Genomic DNA, 13,801 nt, shown 5'->3' with positions numbered 1-13,801 from the left:
CAGAGAATGTTGTATCGGAAAAGTGGTGCAGACTACCGGCCAAGGAAAAATGCAAAGAGGGACAAGGAAATAGATATCTCTGATAATGAAGACAAAAATCCCCAAATATTTACAGAATTGTCTCCTTATATAAATCAAAATGTCATAGCATTGCCAATAAAGTATCTCACGAGCATTAAATCGGGAAGATACATGTACAGAATATCCGGAGGATTTAGATGTATGGCCAATGTGGATTAGTTGTGTGTGTTACTGTGATGCTGAGAGGGGTTTCACTTGATGGATGGGGGTCAGGAGTACTACTCTGAATATGCTGAATGAAGCATGTATTTACTTATGTAGATCAAAACATCCTGTTGGTGGTTGAAAACTGATACATTTGCATCCTGTAGAGAAAGAAAAATCACATTGTGCATCACTCAGCTATGGAAGCCCATTTCCGCCAGTTATAAAAATATAAATGAAAACTTGGCTTCCCCCCCATATTAGGTCGAAATTATGAGATAAAAAGTCGAAATTATGAGATAATTATGACTTTATACCTCATAATTTTGATTCTGATTAGATTTTTTTTTATCATATAATTATGACTTTTTTTTTTTTATAACTGCCGGAAATGGGCCTCCATACTCAGCTGCCCTGCCTTGTTTAATTCATGGGTTGTGGTAAAATGTATGTATCAATGTATCATACAGAGCAAACATTTACCAGTGTAACCCTCTAACTCCAAAACCCACTGGTGGGGGAATAAAAACATTCAATCAGTAGACTATTTATCATAAACAGAAACTGTAAAAACAGAAATTATTGTCAGATTTTCAACTTTCTACTGGTCCTTGAAGAAATCATGAATGGCAAACGATTATATAGCAAAAATAACCAAATTAAAGCTTAAGATAAAGCTATTCTGTCAAAATCATCTTATTCTGCATGTCTCATTTAAAACCTTGCCAATAATAAAACTGTTTGTCTGAACCACATCCTGTAAAAAAGCATTAAATGTATGCACTCCTCTGTGCAAATGAGAAGAAATTATTGTTTCTGCTGTCACGTGACAAATATTCAGTGAAAATCCAGCTGAAAGGTGTTTACACAGAGCCGAGAGGAGAGGACGAGAGAGGTGATAAAATGTAAATAGTTCAGTATGTATAGCATGTGGAGGCCTCATTTTTCCACAATATTGAAAACACTTGTGGGCACTTGTGGTTGTATATGTAGACTCCAAAGAAGTTCAACTTGTGTCAATTCCTTTTCTATGATTTATGGCTTTATGGCTAACTGTGTTAAACTTTATATAAGACATTTCTCTCTACTTCTATCCATGATTGTACTGATTCAATAGAGCTGCAGGATGTATATATATATCACAGCAAAAAAACATTATCTATCTATCTATCTATCTATCTATCTATCTATCTATATATATATATATATATATATATATATATAAATATATATATATATATGTTTGTGTGTTATTCTCACCTTCTGGCTGCTTCGGTGTCTCTCTGGCTGGGTGGGAGGGATGGAGAGGCTGCTGTGGAGTCAGAGGGTACCAGGGTACTTGTGGCGTTTGTGGGTAGCTTGGGTACAGCACCCCGGGCCCGGAGGACGGAGGCTCGAGGAACGTGGGGCTCTGCTCCTCCCATGACAACCCTGTGCTCTGCAGATCAGTGTCCTCCAGCTGTCTGAGAGAAATCTGCACATCGGAGCGTGAGTAGGTGTAACCGTGACCAGCTGGGCAGATCTCCTTGAAATGGTCTGCAGGGTGGGAAACACATAATGGCAAACAATAAGCCAGAGAGTAATTGTGGCTCATATTTCTGTCTGATTTTCATAGCAATACTATAAGCCATCCGTGTAATATTGGTGTGTTTAGCATACAGTATGCCGTGAACGAGGGGATCCTGTTTCGGCTTTTGCTGCAGAACTAGCTAGCTGGCAGGCCAGTGACAGCTGTCACAGAAGGCTACTGAGGGGATTTCTGCACACTCAAACAGCCATGCCAGTGGGGGAAGTAGAGGATCATGTAATAGTGACTGACCTTTGAACTCTTTGGTGTAGAAGCACATGAATGAGAGGCTAATGGAGGATTGGCTAGCTAGATAAAAGGATGGAGACTGCACCTCTTTGTGTCGGAGCCCAACAAACCTCAGCGATGGTGAATCCATTACAAGTGAGAAGCACCGTGTCCCCTACCTGACCTGAAACCAGCAATTCTACGCCAAAAGAGTCTGGAATAGAGATATGAGTAATGACAGCTATGTGGTTGCTGTAAATGCAGGAAACGTGGATATGATAGGCTACTGAATGATGAGTTTAAAGTGGAGGGAAATGGGGCTATATATGATCAGAAGCCACATCAGAGGAGCTGCAGTAAATATGGAATGATAGTCAACAGGCTCCTATTACCAAGTCGCAAGTAATGGGCCTGGCTGCCGGGTTCAGAACATGGCTCTAACAGCTTGTCAGGCCCTACAAAAGCCAGCGTCCGAAAATAATCAGAGGCTGTGTACTGTGTCAGTCCTGGCTGAGCAGCACCATGGAGGTCTGTGTCTGTGATATCTGATCTATGACAATCCCCATGAATCATTGGCCAGTACAGACACTCCATAAAACCAGCCTGTTTCTCTCAGAGACTTTGAAGATTAGATCGGTATGGAATAAAAAAAAAAGATGACAACTACTTCCCATGTTTCCCTTGGCCAAGCTGTTTATTTCTGCTGTGAAGCCCTGCCTGTCTATTAGTGGGGTTTCTCTCTGAGGGTTGGAGTGATAACATAAGACTGACTACCACTATTATGTAGCCTCCAAAATATGAAAACTGTTATGTTTTTGGTCCTTTTCCACTCCAAACACATTTGGTTATTTTGAACTGCTTTACAAACCTGGCACAGAACAGAATGGTGACTGAGTGGTAAATATCCCTCCTGCGCCTATGCTCTCACTACTACTATTGCTAGCACTTGCATAAGATTACATGTGACATTTAATATCTGCAAAAGCGTTTAACCCAGCAAATCGTTTTTCAGCAAGTACGGTGAAACCAGAAATGGAAGGTTTTGCTTGCAGATGGATGAGGAGATAAGTTCTGTGTTGAAACAGTGTAGAAGCTGGGACACGTGTAGCAGCAGCAATTCTGGGTATTTGATGATATATATTGTCAAAACAATATTAAAATACCTATCGTATATATTTCTCTATATTGTTTCTATTGCGACGTAATAAAAGCTGGTGCAAACCATAGAGGCTCTGGAGTATGCAAAGATAGGCTTTACTATGTGGTTATTTCCAGTGGTGGAAGGTCATTAAGTACATTTACTCAAGTACTGTACTTAAGTACAATTTTGAGGTACTTGTACTTTACTTGAGTATTTCCACTTATTTAACTTTGTTCATTTATTCTATTCCTCTACATGTTAGAGGTAAATATTGTATTTTTTTACCATGAAAAACCTGATCAATTTAAAATGATTACACATTTTTATAAATTGCTTAAACATATATTAAACAACATAACACAACATATATAAACAACATATATTAAGTTGTAAAAATTAACAGTAACACACTGCTTCCATAAATGCATCAATTATAATAACAACAGTCTATTCATTTATTTGGAATATATATATATAGTCTATATATAAGTGGGGCCATTCAGTTTAACAAGTGCTATTACTTTTGATACTTTTTTTTTTATTCTGATGTTGATACTTGTAGTGAAGAAATAATAGTTAATTAGAAGATACTTTTCAGGTCAAGATTTAACATGAAAAAATATGACCGATTTAAAGTGGTTATGCATGTTTATAATATTAAATCACATAAAAGTATATTAAGCAGTTACAATTATTAAAACAATAAAATGCTGCTTACATAAATGCATCAAAAATAATAATACAATATTACTGTATATAATATAATATGTATTGTGTATATATATATATATATATATATATATATTGATTAATAAAGTTTTGAGAAGATATACACTTTATCTGTCAAGAATAAATCAAATCATATATTGTGAAAAAAAAAAAATTTTTTCCAACTTTATGAGCAACCGTGCATACGCCATTCTGCATAACTAGTACTTTTAATTGTGATACTTTAAATACATTTTGATGCTGGATTTTTTTGTGTAGTGGAGTAATTCTGCAGTGTGGAATGACTTAAGCAGAAGATCTGAATACTTCTTCCACCAATGGTTATTTCATATAGACTATTTATTATTAACCTACCAGCAAACATGTTATATTGTGATATGTATCGTGATGGAGATATGAAACGGCCTACATCGGGAAAGAAGATTTTAGGCCAGTTTGTGGTGTCTGTACCTGTTCCAGGCAAAGGACAGCGATCACACGCAGGGCCCCAGGCCTTGCCCACCCGGCTGCAGCAGCAGATCTGTTTGGTGATGTGTTGAGCAAGCGGCAGAGAACATGTTCTTGCTGACACCGATCGGTAGCAGAATGCCCTCTGGACGGACACAGCCTTGTCCGCTGGGGAGAGATTGCAATACATAAATAAGCCCACAGTGGCCTTAAATTTGGTGTTATGATGTGAAAGAAGTAGGGGCGATACTTACAGACACAGTGGCTCCTGTCAGCGTCTAACATGAAGCCTGGTTTACATGTGCACCTGTAGCTTCCCTTAGTGTTGAGACATTCAGCGTTCTTACAGAGTCCAGGCAGCAGGCACTCATTGATGTCTGTGAATACGCAATACATCAGTCATCCAATATCTTCTCATTATGGAAATATCATGAGGTCAAGGTCACGTTTATTTATAGAGCACTTTATATACAACCAAGGTTGACCAAAGTGCTCTACATAACTGAATCACAACAAAAAAATCCAATGCAATACAAGATACATAATTGAATAACAATAAACTCACAAAATTAAAAAAAAGACAATTTAATCTAATAATATATGAGATGAGATGTACAATACAGCACACAGAAACAGGTCATTTTTGAGGTCATTTTTTTTTAAACTCACACTAAACCCATCAACCAAACTTCATTTCACACTGAGTATTCAGAGCCTTCATGCTTTAAGATTCAGATTAAGATTCCCTTATTAGTCCCACAACAGGGAAATTCAACCTCTGCACATAACGCATCCTTTTTACAGACCAGTGAACACACCATGTAAGGAGCAGTGGGCAGCACATTTCTGCGCCCAGGGAACTGTGTGGGGGGATTAGGTGCCTTGCTCAATGGCACTTCAGTCCTCGACCTCAGTTCTGGGATTCGAATCGGCGACCCATTGGTTACAAGCCCAATTCTTGCAGTCCAATTTTATAATAGTTTTGATTTGATTTTTGTTTTGATTCTCCAATTTCCTTTTAGTTTAGTTTTAGTTGGTTTTGAGAGTGTTTTGCTAGTATTAGTAGTCACAATTTTTTCACAAAGGTTTATCTTTGTTTTTTTTAACATTAGTTTTTTAGTAGTTTTTTTTTGGCAAGTTACATATACTGTAAGTACAAATAAATGATGAATGGTTAAAGAACTGTATAGAAATGGCCATAATGTTTTAGTTGTTTTCACATGCATTTTTATTTGGATGTTGATGCAAAGAAAATCATATTTCACCCAGTTCAAATTACAAGAAATTAAAAGGAATAAGTCAAATAAAGTCAGACTTTAATATAAATAAAAAATATATATGAATGAAATGTCCATAATGTTTAATCTCCTGATGTGTGTAACTAAAACGTACATGAATTTAGGGTCATTGTATTAGTTTTCTAACCAGACAATGTGATTTCAGTTTAGTTGTTATATTTAGATTCAGTTTTCACTCTTTAGTTTCCATGTGTTTACTGTAATAACCCTGTTGCAAACCAGCAGAGATGATGTAAGGCTTTAGAAATTATTTACACTCTGAAAGGTGACAAAACATTGCAACGGATAATGTAGTGAAAACCACCAGCTGCTCGGAGGTGATGAAACATGCAAACTTCCAGGTTTCACAATTGTGTGAAAGCCAAGTTACTGGAGGGAAACATATATCATGATTTGAACCATACACTCAATCACGTATCCCTCTGACTGCAACATATGACACTCTCAGGCTGTGGTAACACTGACTTTGAAATGTGGACAGTCACACAGAGGAGATCAAGGAATGTTTTCGATTATCATCTTCCTCAGCATCTTTCCTTTACGGTGTCCAATGAGGTCACAACATCCTCAGTTTACGTCAATTAGTTAATGTAAAAGAGGTTTTTCCCTCTGCTTAGTCTCAACCATGTGCTGAAGTGATACAGTGGCCAGTGGAGTTAGCTTATTGCTCCCACAGCTTCTGAGTCACTAAGCCAAATGCAGGGAAGTAGGCCAGTTAATGTGCCAGCCAGGAGCATAGGGGGACATATTTCAGGCGCTTAGACATGCGATCACACTGGGACCAGGCGCAGTTTGTTGTTCTACCGTGTTAAACAAAGATTCATACATCATTAGGTCTTTCCCCATTGCTTTGACGACTGGAACCCGACAGCCTGCCACCGCAGATTTTCCCAATTCTAATTAATCTGCTCGTTTTGTTGTTTTGCTTCCTGCTGGAAAAAGTGAGTTTATAAGGGATTGAGGCTGATAAATTCTGTGGACTGAAGCAAATCAAGCACATGTTGTTTGTTGTTTCTTCTTTTCTATCCCTGTTGCCCTTAGGTTTTCCATTTATCTTTGCACTTTTCTATTCCTGATTCTAAAGCTGAGGCTGGCCTTAAAATGCCAAACCGCCCAGTGTATATGTTAGGACACTGTAAACAAGTCTGTGTCTCTGTTAGTAAAAGCAACCTGTTTGGATGAGTAAGGATGAGGCACACACTGTGAAGACAATAAACCAGACCACAGATGTCACGCCTGTCTGTGCTGATATACACGCTCTGCAGAGCTGGGAACAACAAGATTCGTATACAGGTACTGTGGGACCGTAGTTTAAGCAGCATGCTATCTGGTCAGAGTTCAGGTCAGCGTTGGGCTCAGCCTTCATCACATGGGGTCTTTAATCCATGGTTCGGTTGAGTCCCAGATTAGTGCTATTGTTACAGTCTGCTGGTGGGTTGATTGCGATTGAAACTGACTTCCATGACAACCTGTCACGACCAGCACTAATCTCAACATCTATTTTGAATCCAACAAATAGTTCCTGTGTGTGTTCATCAGCAGCTGTTATCATGGTTGTTTTTACATGACTGCAATCTAACTCTAAAGCAAGAAATCTGTGTGTGTCTACCTTAAACTTGGCAGGTGCGAATATGCTGCAATTTGACCAGATGGTGGTGCTATGACAAGAAACTTTACATTATGCCCTGTAACTTCTGAACTATAAGTGTCAAAAGCATTTCTTTTTTTTCTGGATTCTGTAGATCCAGATAAATATATCCATATAAGCCACGCCCATCTGCGTCATTTACTTTCCGCCAAATCTCTTGCTACTCCTTGTACTAAAATTGAGCAATAATCACCAAATCTAGTGCAGAATATCTCTGGAAAAGCCATAAAAATATTTTTTTAGGTTCCACACAGTTATTGCTATACCCTCAGAGTATGCTTAAGTGCTGTGGCTCTGAATGTGTACACCCCCTATAAGGCTGCAAGTATTAATGCCAAGCAAACAGCTCAACTCCAAACAGCAACACACGACTGCAACATATGAATGGTGCACCTAAACTCTGCATAAACTGTCAGCCAGTCTGCTGTGACCTCACTTGACCCTGGCCTCTCTTAACGTCTGGAAAAACCAATGCTCACATAAACACAGGCAGAATTATTTATGGACACTATAAAGGAAATTGGCAGCCTTACTGTCTTCATATGTATTGGCTGTTAAGGAAAAAGGGAGTACCTTATGACTACTTTGGAAGTTTCAAACCAGACATAACTTCTGGGGCCAGAAATGCATCCATTCAGGAGTTGTGAATAGGGGAATGCACAATCTCAGAATACAGCCAAAGCAGCCATTGCTGGGAAAAGTTTTCACAGGCAAATTCCTGTTGTATAAGCTAATACTGAGGTCTCAAGTGATTGACCCAAGCAGAATTCAGTATGATAAACGTCAAATGTCAGTGCTCTAAAATTGTTAGTAGCTTTTATTAAGTTGATCCAAAATGTCAAAAGAGTTATGTCAGACTTCTATCATTTCTTCTTTGAAGTGGTGTGTGAGTAATATGACCTGCTCCCGGCACCCGGTTTACCACCCACAACAGAGACTGCACACGCATCTACACTATGAGTGCCTTTCATCTAACAAGCATGTCTACAAACGGCCAATTCAGCTGACCTAGTTTTTCCGGAGCAGCTTCTGAAGATAAGGAATCGTCTATGAAGTCGGAGAGCAGATGATGGGGCATCTTATCGTAGTGTGGACGTCACTAAAGGGTCAGGGGACTGCAGGCAGTAAACCATGCCTATTACTGAATATGAGACAAGCTCTCTCTGTTCTAATAAAATACACTGCAAGCAGCTCAGAATAGGAACCTCATCTTGGCAAGCAGGACACCATCCTGATAATAATGACAAAATCCAAAAGAAAAGCAGGTTTTTGCCTCCTTGGCAGTTGCTGTGAGACCTGAAATTAGAAATAATTTTTTGGGAATGGAGCAGCAGTTGAACAGGACAGAAACTTTCAAGCGCTTAGTAAATGTTGTGGGTAACTGTCAGCTTCTCTTTTTTTGGAAATCAAGAAATGAGCAAGTGAAAGGGAGGAACATCTTGAAACAATCACAAAATAAAAGCATGAATTATAGAAAGTTGTGCTGGCTAGTTGACACACTATTGGAAAATAAGTGTGTCCTTGTCCACAGGTCAATGTTTTTATTAAAATATGTTTCCTAGCTCAGTCATTACCTGAAACCATCAATGGGCCAATAGTGCAGTATTGTGTAGATCAGAAAACATGTTGAACTTGCTGAACCGGTGCATGAGGCCGGTTATAGATGCAGTCAAAGCTGTCCATTGGACCGTTATGTTGTTGCGCTCCATAGGCTTCAGTAAGCATTGCCTTTGGATTATGACACTGTTAATCAAGTCATTGACACAGCTCAAGTAGACTGTCAGGAAAGCGGCATTTTGTTATTGAAAGTGTCAGCCCCAGTTGCATTGTTCACAGACTAATCAGTGCATTTTTCCTGTGTTTCTCAGCCGAGGTTTATTTGTTCATGTCGACTGATTCCAGGGCTGTATACTAACACCGGCAACAAATACAAATAGTCCTAACTCCCTGGTGGAAGATTGTCTACAGAGTTGACACTGTGGGTGGTTTTGTGGATTCATGAGCTACCAGCCAGCTGACAACTACACACCTCTGGGATGCTGCTGTGGAGGAAAATACAGGGAATGCTTGGGAACAGTTTGCTTCTACATACAGATGGCTGGCGGGTATACAGCTTTTCTTCTGCTGGCATAAATAGGGAGACAAACAAGTCAACCACTGAGAGAGCCACCAACTACTGAGAGAGCCACATTTACCATAATCACAGCCCGCCGTACCATTCACCACCCAGAACCCCACAGACCAATTAAAACAGCAGCCCCAGGTGCTTATTGGCTGCTGAACTTTGACCCTGGAGCAGGGCTAATTATACCCTTGACCTGGTTCCCATAGGGGCCAGACGTACAGCATAAAATACTTTTATAGAGGTCTTAAGGGGTCCATGTAAGCTTGGGAACATATTGGCAGTAAGATTTTATGACATTCATGCCATTATATTTAATATAAGTTATGTTTTATATTGTGGGTAAACCTATTAAACCTATTCAAATATGAAGTGGATTAAATCATATTGTGGGTTTTTTAAAAACCTATTCCACTACAGATGACTGAATACATGTGCTAAAATGTACTCTGTAATGTTTTCCAATAGAAACTTTGGATTTCTTTTGGAATACTGCAGAAACACATTCCTGATAGTATCCTGGCTGTGTGTCTCCTCCACCATTCCTGCATGGAAGGTCCCCTACATGTGCACAAATTGTTGCACTTTTCTTTTTATGATATCTGTTTATGGCAAATGCCTCAAATAAAGCAAACTAAAAGGGTACTCATAAAGTAAAGGCTTCCACCAAGGCCAATGCCGTATCTAGCAAAGTTTATTCAAGCATAAAATGATTTGTGTCTATGCCTCATGATTTGATCCACTCCAAAATGCAATGGGTTCTTCCTTGCCCCATGCTCAACACTTCCACCAAGTTTTATGTAAATTAGTTGGGTAGTTTTTCTATAATCCTGCTGACAAACAAACAACTAACAAGCTGAACCTAAACATGGACTCATTGGCAGGTAGTAAAGCAATTCCTTTATACAATCTTTTTTTTAAAGACAGTAACTGTAGGAAAGTCTACTGGTTTCTGTTAATATTGTTAATATTGTGTGTTTTTTGAGTACTGTCGTCTATTCCTTGCCGTAGTCATGATATCATCCATGCGTACAGCAAGTGCGTTGTTAATCTGCAGCAACGAATGCTGGTTGTGTGCGTTAATGCCCTCATCCAAGACTTCATTAAAGTACTTGTGAATTGAATTCTCTGTGCCCTTACTCTCCCATCAGACTCCCTGTCCTTAAAGGAGCTATTAAGCCAGCATCCCAGGGATACGATCTCTATTACAGTAACTGACAACCACAAATCTAAACTTTAACTGTAACAGAATACAGTTACTCATATTTTAAATACTCCCCGACCCTGATCATATGGCCCATTCTGAACATACTGAACTACATACAACATATTTTATAGCTTACCTTGACAGTGTGTGAGATTCATCCGTTTGAAACCTTTGGAACATTCCACTTGTCCATTTGCAATCACTGCGAATGCTGCAAACAGAAAGAGAAAGCACAGCTTTAGAAGAGCCAAAATGATCTTACAGTGCCGAGCCTCTGTGTCACAAAGCATTGCATTTATCGCAGAGGGAAAAGAGGAGCTCGGCTTAGGAGGCGACCATATAACTTACAGATGTGAGCATCTTGGCAAGAGGAAAAATGAGGGGACCCACAGCTGGGCCTCGTGGGACTCCAGAGTGAGTGTATGGAAATGGATCCCCATCAACCGTATTTATAAGAGAGCACTGCCATCCAGCAGAATGTAAGGATAACACTCGACGTCATTTATAATCATATTACCTATAACTCTCCTCAACCCCGAGGGACAGATGAAGGAAGTGCTTACATCATAAATATGTTGAGGAAGCACACGTGACAGCCCTGACCTTTATCATCAACCGCAGCGCAAATCTCCTTAAACAAGAGACTAATACTTTAACTGTGTGCACACTAGGAATGACGATTAATGTACATGTTACAGGAAGGTGATTGGCTCAAAACCTCTTTTCACTTGTTTTGACAAAGCAATAAAAATCATATGGTGGGAGCTTCAGGTGTGTACATTAGAGGTTCACAGGAGTGCTGCAGTAAATAACTCGTTGTGGCCATAGTGACAGAGGCCTGAAAAACATTATGTCATTACTCATTCGGCACGCAGGCAAGCCCCAGCATGCTCCATTAAATGTACAGAGAGGTCAATGTGACTATCACATGGCAAAGAAAAAGTCTCTGTTTGTTTTTGAGTGTTTGACGGAGAGAGAAAGAGAGCGGGTGTGTACGAGGTAATACACGTTTCTAAACACAGACAGGGCGATTATTGGTAGCAGATCTTTCCATGACATAAACTGAGATGAAGAATGTTGCTTTACATTGTGTTGAAAGGAGATGATCCAACCTCTAATTTTGGAGGAAATTTCAGGATGAGGAAAGCTCTAAGAATTATGACATGCTTGTTAGCATGACAGAACTGTTTCTCACTGTTACAGCCTATTCAGATTACAGTCACAAATCAGACAGCTTAATGCAGTGATGGTATAACTTTGCTTTACAATGCACCCTAACAATGAAAGCCTTTATTCTGTTTGGGACATAAACACACTGGAAAACTGCAGTTTCTGCCAAGATTTCCAAACGACAAACAAAGTTTGTTGCATCTCAGCCAAGTGGCAACCTCCAAGTCTGGAACCTGCTATCTTTCTATTGGCCAGCAGGGGGCGACCCCAATGGCTGCAAAAAGAACACAGATTGTGTGTATTACCTCTGTAAAGATTTTTCTAACGAGTTTATGGTTTCAATCAGGAGTTTCAAGTCTTCTTCAATACAGCATGATGTTTATTTTTTAAATTATGGTCCAATTTAGAGTGAGAGAGTCTATTTTGTGATTGACAGATCCCTACCACAGTGTGTTTTCATTTTAACCTTTTCAAAGTTTGTTTGTCAAAGTTTTTTAAAGTTCATGAAAGTTAATTGGAACACTTTGGTTGACTAAAAATATCTTGTTTAAAAAGTAATATACAACACTCTAAGGAGTCAGCTGTTTATTTTGAAGTACAGATGGACTTTGCTAAACAAGCCAGCCAGTTAGTGCTAGTGTTAGCTGATAATGTAGTGTCTGCACATACACTTCTGCCAAAAAACAAGATAGTGATGGCCAAAATGCCATTTCAAGGCTCCAAAATTGCAGTCCACAAACCAGTGGAGTGACGTCATGGTGGCTATGTCCTCTTCTTCTATACGGTCTATGGTCGCAGCTCAAGAGAGCTCAAATTCGTGACCATGAATAGGCATTTTACTTTTCCAAAAAATGACACAGGGCTTGAAAATATATACTGCTATATGATGGTGGAAAACGACTCTGCATTCAGTTTTCACTAGCATCATCATCCAACGAGTGTAAATGTAGAGAGAAATCGTGGTATCAACATTTCCCACTAACTGAAAACAGGAACAAATGACAGTGATGACAATCTTTGGGTTTACACCATGGCCAGAAAAAATAAGATTTAACCAAAGTACAGCACTACTTTGAACTTGCTGCCACAGCGACGAATGGTTGAAAACAGAGATGACGCATGAAAGAAACTACGGCCACAGCTCTGCCAGCAAAGAAAACACATCTCTTCCCCTGGCGTAGTGCACTGGGAAGAGGAGAAAAGTTCTATGTTTGCGACCCAAAAGCTCCAAAAAACGAAAGTGTTCTGGTGTGCGACCAGAAAGATCTCATCAGTCACCTAAGCCACCAGACTTTTGAAGCAAAACATACAATGAATCTGTGTTACTCCGCTATTTATTTCCCATTATTCATTATGGAAGTTGGTCACTGGAAAGACTTGGGTACTGTATGAGTTGTCGTTTCAAACTCAGTGGCTAGGAACACTTTCAGTACGCACAGAATACAACACGGCAGTCCTGTAAACATCTACCATCAACACACAACACAGCAATCAGCCATGAGTTTGTGTCATTTTCCCAGGAGTGACTGGAATGTGTGCCACATGGAGGCTTTGGGAACACCATCCTGGCAGCAGAGTTATGTTTTGGTCCTGCTGTGATCCAGTGGACCAGGCATGGTCAATGTACCTGAGGGTTGACAAAGCAGAAGTGGGTCAGCATGAAGGGGGCAACGGGAAAAGGGGGGAACTGTGTCAAAGTGACGCCCCTGTTCCTGTCTGCCCACCTCCACATCTTCCTCCGCACCCTCCTAATCCCCCTTTCAAAGTTTCTGAGTAATGAGCTGTTGTGGTAGGGCGGTGGGCACGCCCTCCTGCAGCGATGGGATCAGGGAAAGTCTGGCCTGAGTGACAGCAGGGCGCACATGCCAAGGGAAGCCCAGTGGGGAAGGTCCGGGTGTCTCAATAAAGCTTATTAGCAGGGAGGTGAAGACCTCTGCAGCTTCAGCATGAATCTGAGAGGGAGCTCATTTCAAAACTCTGCTTGTCTTAAAATGGCTTAAGAGAAAAGACTGAGATGCT

At 39.9% G+C, this 13,801-nt stretch overlaps 1 protein-coding gene across 1 annotated transcript in view; it reads right to left on the bottom strand.

The window, feature by feature from the left end:
* Positions 1 to 13,801, bottom strand: part of LOC131987769 (latent-transforming growth factor beta-binding protein 2-like) — a 103,262-nt gene that overhangs the window by 39,468 nt on the left and 49,993 nt on the right. Inside the window, exons 9-12 of the mRNA XM_059352631.1 lie at positions 10,749 to 10,823; positions 4,592 to 4,714; positions 4,341 to 4,505; positions 1,486 to 1,761 (exon numbers count right to left, since the gene is read on the bottom strand). Coding sequence (XP_059208614.1) covers positions 1,486 to 1,761; positions 4,341 to 4,505; positions 4,592 to 4,714; positions 10,749 to 10,823 — 639 coding nt within the window. The remainder of the gene's footprint in view (positions 1 to 1,485; positions 1,762 to 4,340; positions 4,506 to 4,591; positions 4,715 to 10,748; positions 10,824 to 13,801) is intronic.

This window comes from Centropristis striata, chromosome 16, assembly GCF_030273125.1.
Source record: "Centropristis striata isolate RG_2023a ecotype Rhode Island chromosome 16, C.striata_1.0, whole genome shotgun sequence".
Lineage (NCBI taxonomy): Eukaryota > Metazoa > Chordata > Actinopteri > Perciformes > Serranidae > Centropristis > Centropristis striata.
This window is presented reverse-complemented; position numbering and strand designations above follow the sequence as displayed.